We start from the raw sequence: 14,313 nt of genomic DNA, 5'->3' as shown, positions 1-14,313 counted from the left end.
TTCCAGTCCTTCCCTACCTGTGTAGCCTTGAGTGAATCACTTCCTCTCTTAGACACCTAGCCTCCTCCTGTTTGTTACCAATGGGGAGAGACACAGTTTGTCTCTGCCAGTTCAAACAGTCCACAAACCTACAAAACCCCTCCCAGGAGGCACCCAGTCTATTTTCTATTCAGTCTAACATGGTTTCTGGGTCTGCTGTCATGAAGACAATCCTGGTTTAAGGCACCACTGTCCAGTTTCCAGGGCTTCAGAAACTACCAAAGACAAACACCAGAGGGGACCACAGCAAAGAGAAAACAACAAGGATTTCCCGTGACTCCTCAACAATACTTGTTCATTTCGTTCATTTATTCAATAAATATGTATTGGGCACCAGCTGGAGGCCAGACACTTGTTAGTCACTGAAAGCACAATGGTGAGTAAGAACTCTTTTATCTATCATCAAAATACCATAATTCACAGACTTTGGTTTCAAAATACATAGAAGGAACAGAGAACTATGGACGTTCCATTTCCTAACTGCATCCCTACATTTTCTAAGAACACACTGACCTCACCTTTTAAGGAATTTCTCCTTTCTGATTGGATACATTTTTTTTTTTTTTTTTTGGAAAGAGAGTGTGAGCAAGGAAGAACAGAGAGAGAGGGAGACAAGAGACAGGGAATCCCAAGCAGGCTCACACTGACAGCACAGCCCGATGTGGGCTCAGACTCATGAACCATGAGATCGTTAAGATCATGAGATCGTTAAGATCATGAGATCATGACCTGAGCTGAAACCAAGAGTCAGATGCTTTTGCCTCCCCAGACAAAAATAATTTATCATTTTCATGACATCAGTTTTCTCTAGGTTAACATGCAACTCTTTGAAATCTAGTTTTTAATTAGGTATAATTAGAAATTTTTAAAAACTTCATTTCTCTAGCAAGTCAAATGACCCTGAAAGGACACATAGTGTTAAAGAAACAATTACTCAAGACATTTGTTGAAGAAAAGTAAGGCAGACTTAGGATCATCAAGATAATGTGTAGGAAACACTGCACAGTGGGAAGGAGAGATTGGGCCCCACTCCATCTACAAGGAAAAGTGGGAGTTTATAGCCAAGGAGCAGAGTGGGGGTCAGCGGATGGAAAAATGACTAAGAGAAAACATCCAGTTCAAGGGAGGATCTGGTAAAATCGACCTAACAGGACTCTTGCTGAAGGCACGCTGGGGTGATCAGACATCGCCTGGGAACAGTGAAGGTGAGGAGCCCATCAGATGTTGATGGTGATTGATTGGGGTTTGGAGTGTTGGTGGGGTTCGGAGCCTATGGCCAATTAAGAATTCTTGAAGACATCTTTTAGTGTAAAAAGATGATTTTGTTAAAGCATGGGGACAGGACCAGTGGACAGAAAGAGCTGCACTGGGGTTGTGAAGAGTGACTGCTTATACACAGTGGAGTTGGGGGAGATAAAGTCAAGAGGAAGTTTCTTGAAGGGATTTCCATATGCTGAAGAAGACTCAGGATTACTGGAGGCCTAGCTATTGTCAAGCTAAAGTGGTTTTCCCTCTAGCAAAGCATTATCATTAAACCAGTAGGGAGTTCCTGGAGATTAGGCCCTCAGGATGAGATATTTGTAAACTGATGGAGACTCTATCCTTTAACCATTTGTTTTCTGTCTTTTCCTTTGTTTATGGGCAGCCAGGGGCCAGGGTACCTGAGGAATATCACACATATCCTACCTGGGGTGGGAGGTGTGGGGGCGGGGGAGGCCAGGGTTGGGGGTTGTTGTAAGCTTGTGCTTTGTCCTCAGCTTGCCTCACGCTCCCTCATCAGTGACCAGATATCAAGGAGGCGGATTCTGGTTAAACTGACTTAACATGGTTCTTGCTAAAATTGGACAACGCAAAGATGAACACAGAAGCCCAAAATTCGGGGTCCACTTGAGAAGAGAGCTCAGAGGAGCCACAGTACAGTTTGGTCAAGGAAAGAGTCTTCATTGTCAGTCATCTTTGTGCCTCATTTTCAAGTTTTGAATAACTTAACAGCATTTATTACAGTTTATGACTATTCTGTTTGGACTTAGTCTCTCCATCTTATTTTGTAATTCTATTTATCTAACATTTTTCTCTTGATTTTTTATTTCCTTTTCCTGAATTTTGCCAGACTGGTTTAATTTTCTTTGTCCATTTTTTGTTTCTTTTAGTGGCCTGGAAGATTTTTATCCCATTGCCTTTAAATGCCTGTAACTTTGCCTCTTTTTCTTTCTATCACTATCACCATAGCCTGAAGGGTGCCTCAATGGAGGCAGCCCAGGTGTTATTCCCATCCCACACACAGGCCCAGTCCCTAATAACTCTGAGGTGCTTGTTTTCCACGGTTTTCTGAGGGAAAATCAGTACTGGCTACTCAAAGACCCCTTCTATTTTTGCAATGGAATGGAAGATTCTAGATTTCAGTTTCTCCATCAACTGAATCACAAAATTTAAATCTTTGTGATTTTCCACAACTGTTTTTTTCTGCTAATGGGATCCTGCATGATTCTCCAACCACAAAATAACTTTATTCTCATTTTTATATTTCTTCTGTCATTGCAAGGGGGATTTTGAACGAGTGATGGACAGGTCCATTATACTCAACTTAAAAGTCCAAATCAGGAGCTCCTGTGTGGCTCAGTTGGTTTGTTATGCCCAGAATTCGTGATCCCCAAATACCGCCAGGGAGCCGAGTCCGATGTAAAAGCAAAAGAGCCTTTATTCAAGCTAGCTCGAGCTCAATCCCCTACCTGCACCGACGCAGCGGTGAGATACCGGGGAGAGAGGGTGAGTTTCAAAAGGACAAAGGTTTTATTGGGGCCTAGGGGCAGTTGGTGAGGTAATGGCTATGGCCTCAGCCGATTGGCTGGGGAAGGGTCCTGGGGAAGGGTCCGGAGTCCTGTTAGGCAGGTGAGGAGGGGGTTACTCAAGGGGAGGAGGTGTGGTCAAGGTGAAGGACACAGAACAAGATGGAGTCGGCCAGCGTAGGCCCGCCCTTTCAGGTTCAGCATCTGACTCTTGTTTTGGCTCAGGTCATGAGCTCAAGGTTTGTGAGATTGTCTCAAGATTCGTGAGATTAAGCGCCACCATATTGGGCTCTGCTCTGACAATGCAGAGCCTGCCTGCTTAGGATTCTCTCTCCGCCTTTCCCTCCTCTCCTCCCCAATTCCCTCTCAAAATAAATAAACAAACTTTTTTTTTTTAAGTCCAAATTATTCCTTGTTTCAATCTGTTGGGTTTCGGTTTTGCTTTTGTGTGTAAGTGCATTCGTTTTCCTGTAGGCCTGCCCTCTTCCCATCCTTCTGCCTTGTTTGTAACTCTGTGTTATCAGCCAGGATAATCAGGATACTTGGGGTGTTGGGGGGGTGGCAGTGATGGAGAAAGGAGTAATCTGTGCTTCCTCTTTCACCAACAATAGACTAATAGCCCTAGAATGTGTATGCTGATTAGGGTGGGAGAGAGAGCCAGGACCTGGCCTAGTAACCCCATTTAGAACTCAAAGGAGTCAATTAAGAGAGGGTCCAGGTTAAGATGATGGATTAAACACATACATTCCATCACAATACCTGCTTGTTAAAAACAAACAAACAAGGGCACCTGGGTGGCTCAGTCGGTTGGGCTTCTGACAGACTTCGGTCCAGGTCATGATCTCACAGTCCCTGAGTTCGAGCCCCGCGTCAGGCTCTGTGCTGTCAGTTCGGAGCCTGGAGCCTGCTTCGGATTCTGTGTCTCCCTCTGTCTGCCCCTCCCCCACTCACACTGTCTCTATCAAAAATGAATATCGAAAAATGAATAAACATTAAAAAAATTTTTTTGAAACACCCTAAAATACAAAAAAAAAAAAGATTTTTAAGAATATTATTTTAAAGAAATAAACCCACAAGAACAGGAAGAATAGGGCAAGAGGCAAAAACAATACAATATTAGGTCAAATGGTAACCAAGACCCACAGAGCTGAAAAGAAAAGCTAATGGGAACAGAAAGCCGTGAGAGATCAGAATCCTTCTGCATGGGATCAGGATTATACACGTTGAAGGTATAAGGCAGTTTGGGACTGTGGGCAGAAAAGATCCAGAGCCCAAGTCCTTACCCAAGATGAGCAAGACTAGGTGGGGGGTGGAGGGCACTCAGGGCTGGGTCCTGAGCCATCAGGGAGCAAAGCAGAGTGCCCATGAGGGACCTGAAGATTTGACAGTGGGGAAGAAAACAAGTATGAAGAATCAAGCCTGAAATCATCAATTTCACAACTGCATCCAGAGCTAGCCCAATCAAAGTAGTTGTCCATGATAGGTTTCTCAGTAGTAGAATAAAAGAGGACACAGGGCTAGGGCTAGATGCCAAGGGGACAAACAAAGGGGGGCAGGGAACTCCAGAGCAGAGTTCGAGGGACTCATCACTTGTGTATAACCAACCAGAAACCACAACACTTGACATGTAAATCTGGGTGGCAAGCCTCTCCAAGGGTAATAAACCCTGCACTGTTACTGCTGTTTTCTTTTTCACTCTAGGAAGTCAGAAAATACCCGCAGCCTTAATGTCTTCTTGGAAACATGATGAACATCTACATTTTCCAGAGCAGGTCCAAAATCTTGGGTCATGTTTACGGCACAAGCATGTGCACATGTTAGAACAAAGGATTTTGCTTCTTTCAGTACCTCTTCCTTCAGAGATGAGTGGAAACAGATACAGCTCCAAAGGACTAAGGAAGCAGCAATTTCTCAAGTAACCTCCTCTGTCTCCCTTCTTCTTGCTATGGGGCCACCCTTGCCCCTTAGGAATTCAGGATAGGTGTCAATTTGTGGCACTCTAGCTGGAAGACCGCCAATTGATCAAGTCCTAGGCACCAGTGAATGTGGACTCAAGAATTTCATCCTTACCTTATGGGATATCAACTTGAATCAAGAATAAATGATAGCCATTACAATCCTAAGGAGGAGTAAAGCTGATGTAAAAAGAACCACCTATCTTGGACTCCACTGTGATTGATGAGGTAGAAAAAAATATTGAACCACAGACTTCAAGATGGATTATCAGACACAAATATTCCAGAGCCAGGTAAGGAAACCACCATCCTCAAACCTTGCAAAAAGCAAAACTATGCCATAGTGTTCCGGACAAGTCAGCTGATTTACTGTATGTTACCGGTGTGAGTGAAGCGGATGTCTCCAAATAGCCTGGTCAATTACGCCAACTAAAGGGCAAAAGTAGTGTTTCTTGAAATGGTAGATGTGAAAAACATTGATTAGACAGTTTAGCAATAGTTTTCAGGATGACTTACAGGTGGGCATTTGGTGTCTCTCGTTTCACTCTCTTTCCCTTGCTTTCTCTCTCTCTTCCACAAGCAGTTTAGAATTTATTCTAAGAATCTAACTTTGCTGGGGGTCAAATGGGAAACAGCTTCAGTGATGAGTTTGTTGGAATGCTCTCCCCAAATTTTCATTTCCATCACTCTTATACACAAATCCACGAACCTGTCAGACTCATGTACTGACAGTGTGCCTTTCCTCAGTAAATCAGTATTATCAAGGTCCATCATGGGCGTTTTGTAGAATGGTAGATCCTGGCAGAACCTCACAGATGCTTTGAAGACAACCTTTACCTTCGAATGATGAACCATACACATATTCAGAATCTCAACCATTTCTCAGTGATCCGTGTTATGTTACAACATCACATCAGCCATTCTTATTGATCACAACTATATGGGATCGGTAAAATAGTTTCTGTCACAATAGTTCTTATGATAAGCAAATACTGTAGCAAATACTATATTAGTACAATAATTTAGACGCGCTCTTCACAGTAGATCCCAACTTCACATTAGTTCCCAATTTCACATTATTCACTGAGGAACATAATCCCCAGTAGAGCCATATCATCTTTATCGTTCCCACTTTCCAGCCCCTCCCTCACGCCCACCTATCCTACATTTGTATCTCCTATACAGAACCAGATTAATTCTTGATTTAAAGATTACAGAAAAACATTAATTGACCAAAAAAACCCTCATGCACGTGTATATATCATTTAAAATTATATTTATACATTGTACATGAATATTGAGAATCCTAGTAGGCAATGTCAGAGTTTACTTTTTATCAAAATTGCTGCAGCCTTATTGTTTCTGAAAACCACAAAATGAATGTATTCACCTAATTTTTAAAAATCAGATAATCTACGACATACAGAAGGGGGAAAAGGAAGTGTCATCGCTCTCCTCTTCCCAAACAACATACCTCTGTAAGCCCAGGAGATAACTACTGAGTAAAACTTGTTGTATTTCTTTCAGGAATTATCCTGTATTTATATCCATATATATCCATTAAAATGGAACAATATCACACAAAACATATCATTCCATGGCCTGTATTTTCACAAACACCTTCCTTGTGACTACATAGAAACCGACCTCATCCTCTTATTGGTTGCTTAGTGCACCATTGCAAAGTTCTATCATAATCCATTTAACCAAATTCCTATTGGTGAAAATTTCAGTTATTTTCCATTTCTTCAACTTCTAAACATTTCAATGATCAGTCTTGTATATACATTTGAGCACAGTCATCTACTCATTTCCATCCCTAGGACAGTCTAAGGAGATCCCTTTTCCTTCTCCCACCCCAATGTCATCGGCCATGCATGCTGCTTCCATTGGGTATTTCTACTCCCAGGGCCAATTAAGTGCATGAGCTCCCAGTGCTGCCACTCACTATTAGGGTGAAGTTACTTAACATCTCTGAACTCAATTTTCCTCACCTATAGAACAGGGATAATATCAGTTTCTTGTTCCTAGATTCTGGGGAATAATTAAATGTGGATGATTCATGTAAAATGTCTGACACTTTGTAAGTGTTCAATAAATGTCAAGTATTATGGCTAGTATTGCTTGTATCTCTGCAGAGAAAAATCACTCTGTCCTCTTTAGGACCTATGTTGACTATGTCCTCAGTCAACTCTTTTGCACACTAAATGTCCACTGGCCAGTTTCTCTCTTCTGTCTACCTCCATGATTCCTCTCTTTCCTCATCTTCTGGTGAGATCCACTGCTGATTTTGCTATTAAAGACAATAGCAAAACTCTTGCTGACAGAATCAAGGAAACCTACCCCTACCTTTCAGAATTACAGTTACAATTTCTCTTATGAAACTTATTATTTCTTTAATTTTTTTAACATTTATTTATTTTTGAGAGACAGAGACAGAGTGTGAGAGAGGGAGGTGGAGGGGTAGAGAAAGAAAAAGATACAGAATCTGAAGCAGGCTCCGGGGGCTCTGAGCTGTCAGCACAGAGTCTGATGTGGGGCTGGAAATCATGAAACATGGGATCAGGACCTGAGCCAAAGTTGGACACTTAACTGACTGAGCCAGCCGGGAGCTCCAAATATTTTCTTTTTTTTTTTTTTTTTTATTAACGTTTAGTTACTTTTGAGAGACAGAGCGCAAGCCGGGGAGGGGCAGAGAGAGAGAGGGGGGGAGACACAGAATCCAAAGTAGGCTCCAGGCTCTGAGCTGCCAGCACAGAGCCCCACGTGGGGCTCAAACCCATGAACTTTGAGATCATGACCTGAGCTAAAGTCAGATGCTTAACCAACTGAGCCACCCAGGTGCCCCTGAAACATACTATTTCAGTGGTTAGTATTAGTCTTTGGTTTATTATAATTTATTAGCTCTGGTTCATTATTGATTTTCAACTCTTCATTGTGGAATGTCTTTTTTTTTTTTTCATTCATTCATTCTGCAAATGTTTGTTGAACATTTGCCAAGTGAAGGTACTAGACTGGGCCTTCCAAATACAAGACAATGAAACATCAAACAATTTACAGTCCAGTAGGGTAGAAAGAATCTGACAGCCGGTAAGAACAACTAGGTGTTCTAGATCTGTCTCTGTAGTCTACAAAGCAGAGTCACTTGGCTGGGGGATAATCCAAGAGAAGGTCTCTCTTGAACTGAGTTTTGAAAAAATTCATTGGGCTCTGCACTGACAGTACAGAGCCTGCTTGGAATTCTCTCTCTCCCTCTCTCTCTGCCCCTCCCTCACTCTGTCTCTCAAAATGACACACACACACACACACACACACACACACACACACACACACACACACTTTGATGGGGTTACCACGGAAACACCATGGCATGGCACGATTCCCCAGCAGCTCCAAAGACATTCTGTACATCTCATTGAACATGGTGGGTACCCTCTGACAACAGATGATCAACTAAGTAAAGTCTACTTTCTACTCTATTGATCTTTGATCTTTGTTTTGGGCTCAGATGTCCTCTACAGCTTGATGCCAAAATATGTTTTAAAGTAAAACATGAGCCTTGATCTGATCTGATCTGATATACATTTAGTATACCTTTTTTGAAATATCATGGCAAAGGAGAGGTCAAATACGAAGACACTCTTTAATTATCCTTAACTGAGAGAAAACTAGAATCCCATAATTATACTGAATGAGGTTTATCATTTGCAAAAGCTCCCTGCCCCAGGAGAAGGTATAAAAGAGTGAAAATTTTAAAACTTATGTTTTCTTTGTCATTTCCATTCAGCCTACCTTCAAATAAATAAATAGGCAGTCCAGATAGGGTAGATGGCTAAAGAAAGGGATCATCAGCCCGTAGACATAAATATATCCTCTTCCAAGATTTTAGATCTTACCTAAAAAACATTCTCTATCAGGGAAGCCCTGAGGGCTCGACACCTGCTGGAAAACAGAGTAAAGCTTCAGCAGCTGACCCAGGGCCTCTGGTCCCCTTTAGTGAGAAGGGTTTTTGTACATTGACACAATGGGGAGCTATCACTGTGGTGGACGTTTGGCCAAGGAACCAAGCTGGAAATCAAACGTGAGTAAAACCCAAACCTTCCTTCTTCAGTTGTTTGTTGTCTTGTGATTCCCGGATCTATGAAGCGATCTGTATAAGCTGACGTTTTACAACCAGGATCTGACATCCTCTAAGGCAAAGATAAAGTCTACAAACAAACTCAAAAGTGGATTACACATTTTCTGTGAGGAACGGGATTCAGTCATTGGGTGAGAATAACTTGTCTAAGTGATAGTTTCAGAAATCTATGGGGAAGCATAATTATATGTTCTACACAGAGCCTTGCTCAGTTGTCAGAAAAGGAAATTCAGTTTTCGTATAGGAAGGAGATTAGGAGGAACTACTGTGTGTACAGTTTCGGCCAGGGGACGAAGCTGGAGATAAAACGTAAGTATTTTTTTCAACTAATTCTTCACTGTTTTTGTCTAATTGGTTTGCTTTTTCTCCCCCCGCCCCCCGGCCTTTTCAAGTGTTCTAATTAATTACATGTCAGGGATAAAACAAATCTCATTCCCAGATCAGGTACAGAGGAGGGAAAATCATTCCACTGGAGGCTAGCTGACCGCTGATTTTTAAGATTTCCAAATCAAAATAGGGTCACTGGGGAGAGAGACTACCATTTCAGGGTGGGTTTTCATAGAGGTGGAGGTTAAGGGAAATCACTGTGGTTCACTTTCGGCCAGGGGACCAAACTGGAGATGAAACGTAAGTACCTTTTTGTTCAATTATGTGTGAGGTTTTCGTCCTGTTGTAATATTTGTTCAAGTTTGTGACATTTTGGTAAAATGAGCCACTCCTGGTGCCCCAAAAGAAAATAGCAGAAAATGAGAAAATAGCCAACTTTTCAGCTAAGCAAACAAATCGTTGAGTTTGTGATGAGAGTAGGCTTTGTGGGGAGAAGGGGAAAGACAGCTGGAGTTTTCTCGGAATTGGACTTTCTTATATGATCAGCGTCAGAAGGAGGTTTTTGTTGAGGGCTAAGTGTCAAAGCCCTCAGTGCGGCTCACTTTCGGCCCAGGTACCAAGCTGGAGATCAAACGTAAGTACACTTTTCTAGTCCTTTTTCTGGTAGCGTTGTGAAATTTGGGGGTTTTTATGTGTGGAGTGTGAGTTGAGGGCAATTCTGAAGAGCACGGGATTCTTCTGAAAATCAGATGAGTAAGGGACTGAAAATCAATTTGTCTCAAGGAAGAGCAAAGAGACAGTTAGTTGACATGGCATCTAAATTGCCAGATTTTCTCTGTATCCATCAATCTAATGAGCTTAGCAGCAAAAAGAGGTTTGTGTTGAGGGAAAAGTAATCAAGTTAATACAGTGGACCACCTTTGGCCAAGGGACACATCTGGAGATTAAACGTAAGTAATTTTTCTCTGTTGCCTGTTGAAATTTGGGTCTAAATATCAGTGATGACTTTCAGAGACTGAAGTATGAATTTTGTGCAGACGGTACATGAGACCATTTCAGATTTGTCATCAATTTCAAAAGTTAAACTCAGCTCCAAAAATGGATTTCTAGACAAAAAGATTAATTTAATCTAAATTTCATTGTTCAAAAGGAAAAAAAAATTAGTGTAGATGAAAAGGAATCTTTGAAGCTCGAGAGAAAAAGTGAACTAATTTTCGCTGAGTTTTACCAGATGTTATAGCGAGTTTTGCTTGTTCTGTGTGATACAGAAATTTACTTCTTAGTCTGTTTTCTCTCCTGATAAATAATTTTATAAGATAACAATTAAAACCCATAGAATGCATGAAAAATTGGTAAGAAGTTAGAAAAGCATGGTTGTTTGCCATGTAAAACCTGCAGCTTAATTGAGAATCAGCTGCAATGCTATCTTTGGAGACTAAAACAAGTGATTAACTGTTATTATTCAAAAATTCTACAGAAGTTCTATATCCTGATAGCTACCTTCTTTGTAAAAATCCAATTTCTATATTAGACTAAACGTGAGATGATTTCTTATTGTAATGGTGAAAAGATGGTTATCGCGAAAATCTCAGTTTTGAAAACATTCGTTTAAATTAAGTAAAATAAAATAATTGCATGTTTGAATGCTCATGGACTTGTAGAAAAATAGTAAATATTTTAGTGAGTGTGTTCTTTTATTTCCCTCCGTTATTACTTGGCCACTTTATATCTTCAAGGAAGCCATGGCACATCTTGCGTGGTCTATAGACCTCATGGCGGTCTTTTGTCATGACCGAATAACTTTCGTGATCAGGCCACAGCACTCGTGTGGCAGTGCGCCTAGCCACTAAAGGCCACGGCCACTCCACGTTCGTTCGCCTGTTCAACTCTACTGTGGCGGCTTTCCCGACACAGTGATACGAATAATGGCAGTAACGAAAAAGAATAGAAATGTAGTGGGCACTGAGCTAACATAGAAGAAACAGGGAGAAGTCTGATTTATTAGAAATTTCAGAAATAAAATTCAGTCATTGTTATATGAAAATTTCCATTAGAGGACTATAAAAAAGTTAAAGCTACTTTTGTTTTCAGTGACATGTAATGATTTCAATATCCTCTCATCAAATATATTTAAATAATAAAAGTACAATCCTAAAGAAAGAAATATATATCATTCTTTCCGAGTAAAATCCTTACCAGCAAAAACTGAATTTAAGGCCGTCTGGCCATTCCAGTTTTAATCAATTAACTTTTACTGAGTTCACATTAAATACCATCAGATAAAAAAATAAATTTGTGACATGTTTTTAATTTTCAAAAAATTAATGGCTTGGGAAGGACTATTTTTCAGTTGTATGAAATATCTAATCATAGAAAAATGCCATTAATAAAAACTTGATATAAATATATTTTCCAATACTTTCATTCTGTGGTAGAAAATTTTTAATCTGAGTATTTTAATTCCATACCCTCTAAAATAGTTTAGTAATTTTTTGTTGTTTACTTCAGCTGATTTCAAAAGTGGTGCTTATGAAAGATTATTTTTGGTCTGCAACAGTTTTATAGGACTATTTTAGAGCTGTTTTAAAACTCTGAGAACTATTTTAGAACTATTTAAACTATGTAGCTTTTTAAAACTATTTTAGGGCCTTTTAAAAACATTTTTTATAAGCTTAAACTCCATTAAAAGCTAATAAAATGTCTTGTAAGACTTTCCATATCAATGTGCTAATCATTTAATATTTGAATGCAGGATGGATATTTTAAAGGCATCAAGGAGTCACCCGGTTAGGAGTATCTTCCTAGATACTTCCCTTCCTTTTTTTCTAGAATTCACACTCTTTTGCGGCCAATGCTATTTTATAAAATTCTCAGAGAAAAATTAGTAATGAAGGGGAAAAGAGGAAAAAAAATCAAAACATAGAAAGTTCAGTATCTTACTTTGAAATGCTTTGTTAATGGAGGTTAGCTTTATAAAAACCTGTTCACTTATCTGCAGTCTTCTCCCAGCAAAGGATTCTAGATTTGTTATTTTAGCCCTTGCTCTCTGACCAGACAGCTTGAATGCCCACAGGGGGGGATTTCCCAGACGCCATCTGGCAGCTGCTCATGGTCAGAAGCGAAGCTAGCTAGTTCCTCGTAGGCAGGTGGCCAAAATTACAGTTGACCCCCACTGTCTGGTCTGTTATCGCCCCATATCATGACAGCTGTCAGACGAGGGCTCAGTCTTCCTTCAAGTCTTTTGTAAGGAGGTGGGAGAGTTGCTAGCCTGATCACAGAAGGTAACAGGGCTGTGCCTCAGCCCAGGCACAGACTCGGGGCTTAAAGTCACTCTATAGCGTGGGTCTGGCTCTAACACACTCAAAGAAAACCCAGGAAGGAAAAAGCAGCCCGATATTGCTACACAGTTCTGGGAGAGGCACGGAGGAATGATCGCTGTAAGGGGATCCAAGACCTGTTTTCTCTTCTAAACTTTGAGGGAATCAGACTAAATGGCCTTTGTTTCTTTGCCTAAAGTACTGGGTGTATGGCAGGGGGCAGGGAACACAGCTGAAGGAAAGGTGAGGTCAGAAAAGCAAAAAAGCCCTTAAAATGGCTGCAGAGAGTTCAAACAAAACAGTGTAAAACTTTCTTAAGAGATAGGGACTAGAGAAACACTCAAAATCATGGAGATTATAAATCTGCTTCCTGGTCTCCCTCATTGCTACACAGAATAAATTGCTCTGTCTCTCTTACGGGCTCCGGGATTGCCCACAAACAATATGCCCAAATGGAGAACTTCCCTGTTACTTAACAACCATTCTCTGTGCTTCCTTCCTCAGGGAGTGATGCTCAGCCATCTGTCTTTCTCTTCCAACCATCTCTGGACGAGTTACATACAGGAAGTGCCTCTATCGTGTGCATATTGAATGACTTCTACCCCAAAGAGGTCAATGTCAAGTGGAAAGTGGATGGCGTTGTCCAAAACAAAGGCATCCAGGAGAGTACCACAGAGCAGAACAGCAAGGACAGCACCTACAGCCTCAGCAGCACCCTGACGATGTCCAGTACAGAGTACCAAAGTCATGAAAATTTCTCCTGCGAGGTCACTCACAAGAGCCTGGCCTCCACCCTCGTCAAGAGCTTCAACAGGAGCGAGTGTCAGAGAGAGTAGCCTAGCAGGCCTCATCAACTGCGCCTCAGTCCCAGACTCTCTGTCTCCCTCCTCAGGCCTCCGGACCTTTCCCCATCGGAGACCCACACCTATTGCAGGCCCTTGTCCCCACCTTACTGCCTCCCCCTCTTTGGCTTTAATCATGCTAATAATATTTGGGGGGAAATGAATAAAGTGAATCTTTGCACCAGTTGGTATAGTTTTTTTTTTTTTTTTTTTTTCCAATTACCCCGTTTATCTTCTAAGGAACTAAACACCCAGTTGCTATAAAATCACCACCACGTATAAAAATCATCATCCCGCATTCTACCTGACCTTCCTGTCCTCTACGAGACACTCCATGAAAGCCATAAGCGACCTGTCTTCATATCCTGCCCACCCCCAGGGCCATGGTGTAAGAGGCTTGCTTCCTCATTTTCCCCTCCTCAGCAGACCCTCAGAGTCCTTTTAAGGGTGACAGTTTCTACAGTCACATATCTTCTGATCCAGTTGAACTTACCTAAGAATTTACTCAAAGCAAATTTTTCAAAAGAAAGAAACATCTATAAAGAGTCATTCACTGTGACATTATATAAAATAACAAGACAATGAAAATGATCTAAATGAACATGCAACAGGGAAATGGCAAAGTCCATTATGGCACTTTAACTTAATGGAATGTGATCTCTCTATCTGCCAAAAACCATACTGAGTGCTTTCCACAACCTAATTTAAACCTTACTTTACTGCAAGGTTAAAAATGTTCATTAAAATGTTGGGCAAGTTCTAAGGTGCACCTGGCTGGCTCAATCGGTTGGGCATTCCATTCTTGGGTTTGGGCTGAGGGCACGATCTCATGGTTTTGTGGGTTCGAGCCACGCATCAGGCACTGTGCTGACAGCACAGAGCCTGCTTGGGATTCTCTCTCTCTCCCTC

At 41.2% G+C, this 14,313-nt stretch overlaps 1 gene segment (V, D, J or C); it reads left to right on the top strand.

Moving 5' to 3' along the window:
• Positions 1 to 13,588, top strand: part of LOC125937422 (Ig kappa chain V-III region MOPC 321-like) — a 98,893-nt gene extending 85,305 nt beyond the window's left edge. The window contains 2 exon segments of the V gene segment in view: positions 8,824 to 8,861; positions 13,067 to 13,588. Coding sequence covers positions 8,824 to 8,861; positions 13,067 to 13,398 — 370 coding nt within the window.
• Positions 13,589 to 14,313: the final 725 nt, after the last annotated feature.

This window comes from Panthera uncia (genome assembly GCF_023721935.1).
Source record: "Panthera uncia isolate 11264 chromosome A3 unlocalized genomic scaffold, Puncia_PCG_1.0 HiC_scaffold_12, whole genome shotgun sequence".
In the NCBI taxonomy this organism is placed as follows: Eukaryota; Metazoa; Chordata; class Mammalia; order Carnivora; family Felidae; genus Panthera; species Panthera uncia.
Note: the sequence above shows the minus strand (reverse complement) of the source record. Positions and strands in the feature narration are given on the sequence as shown.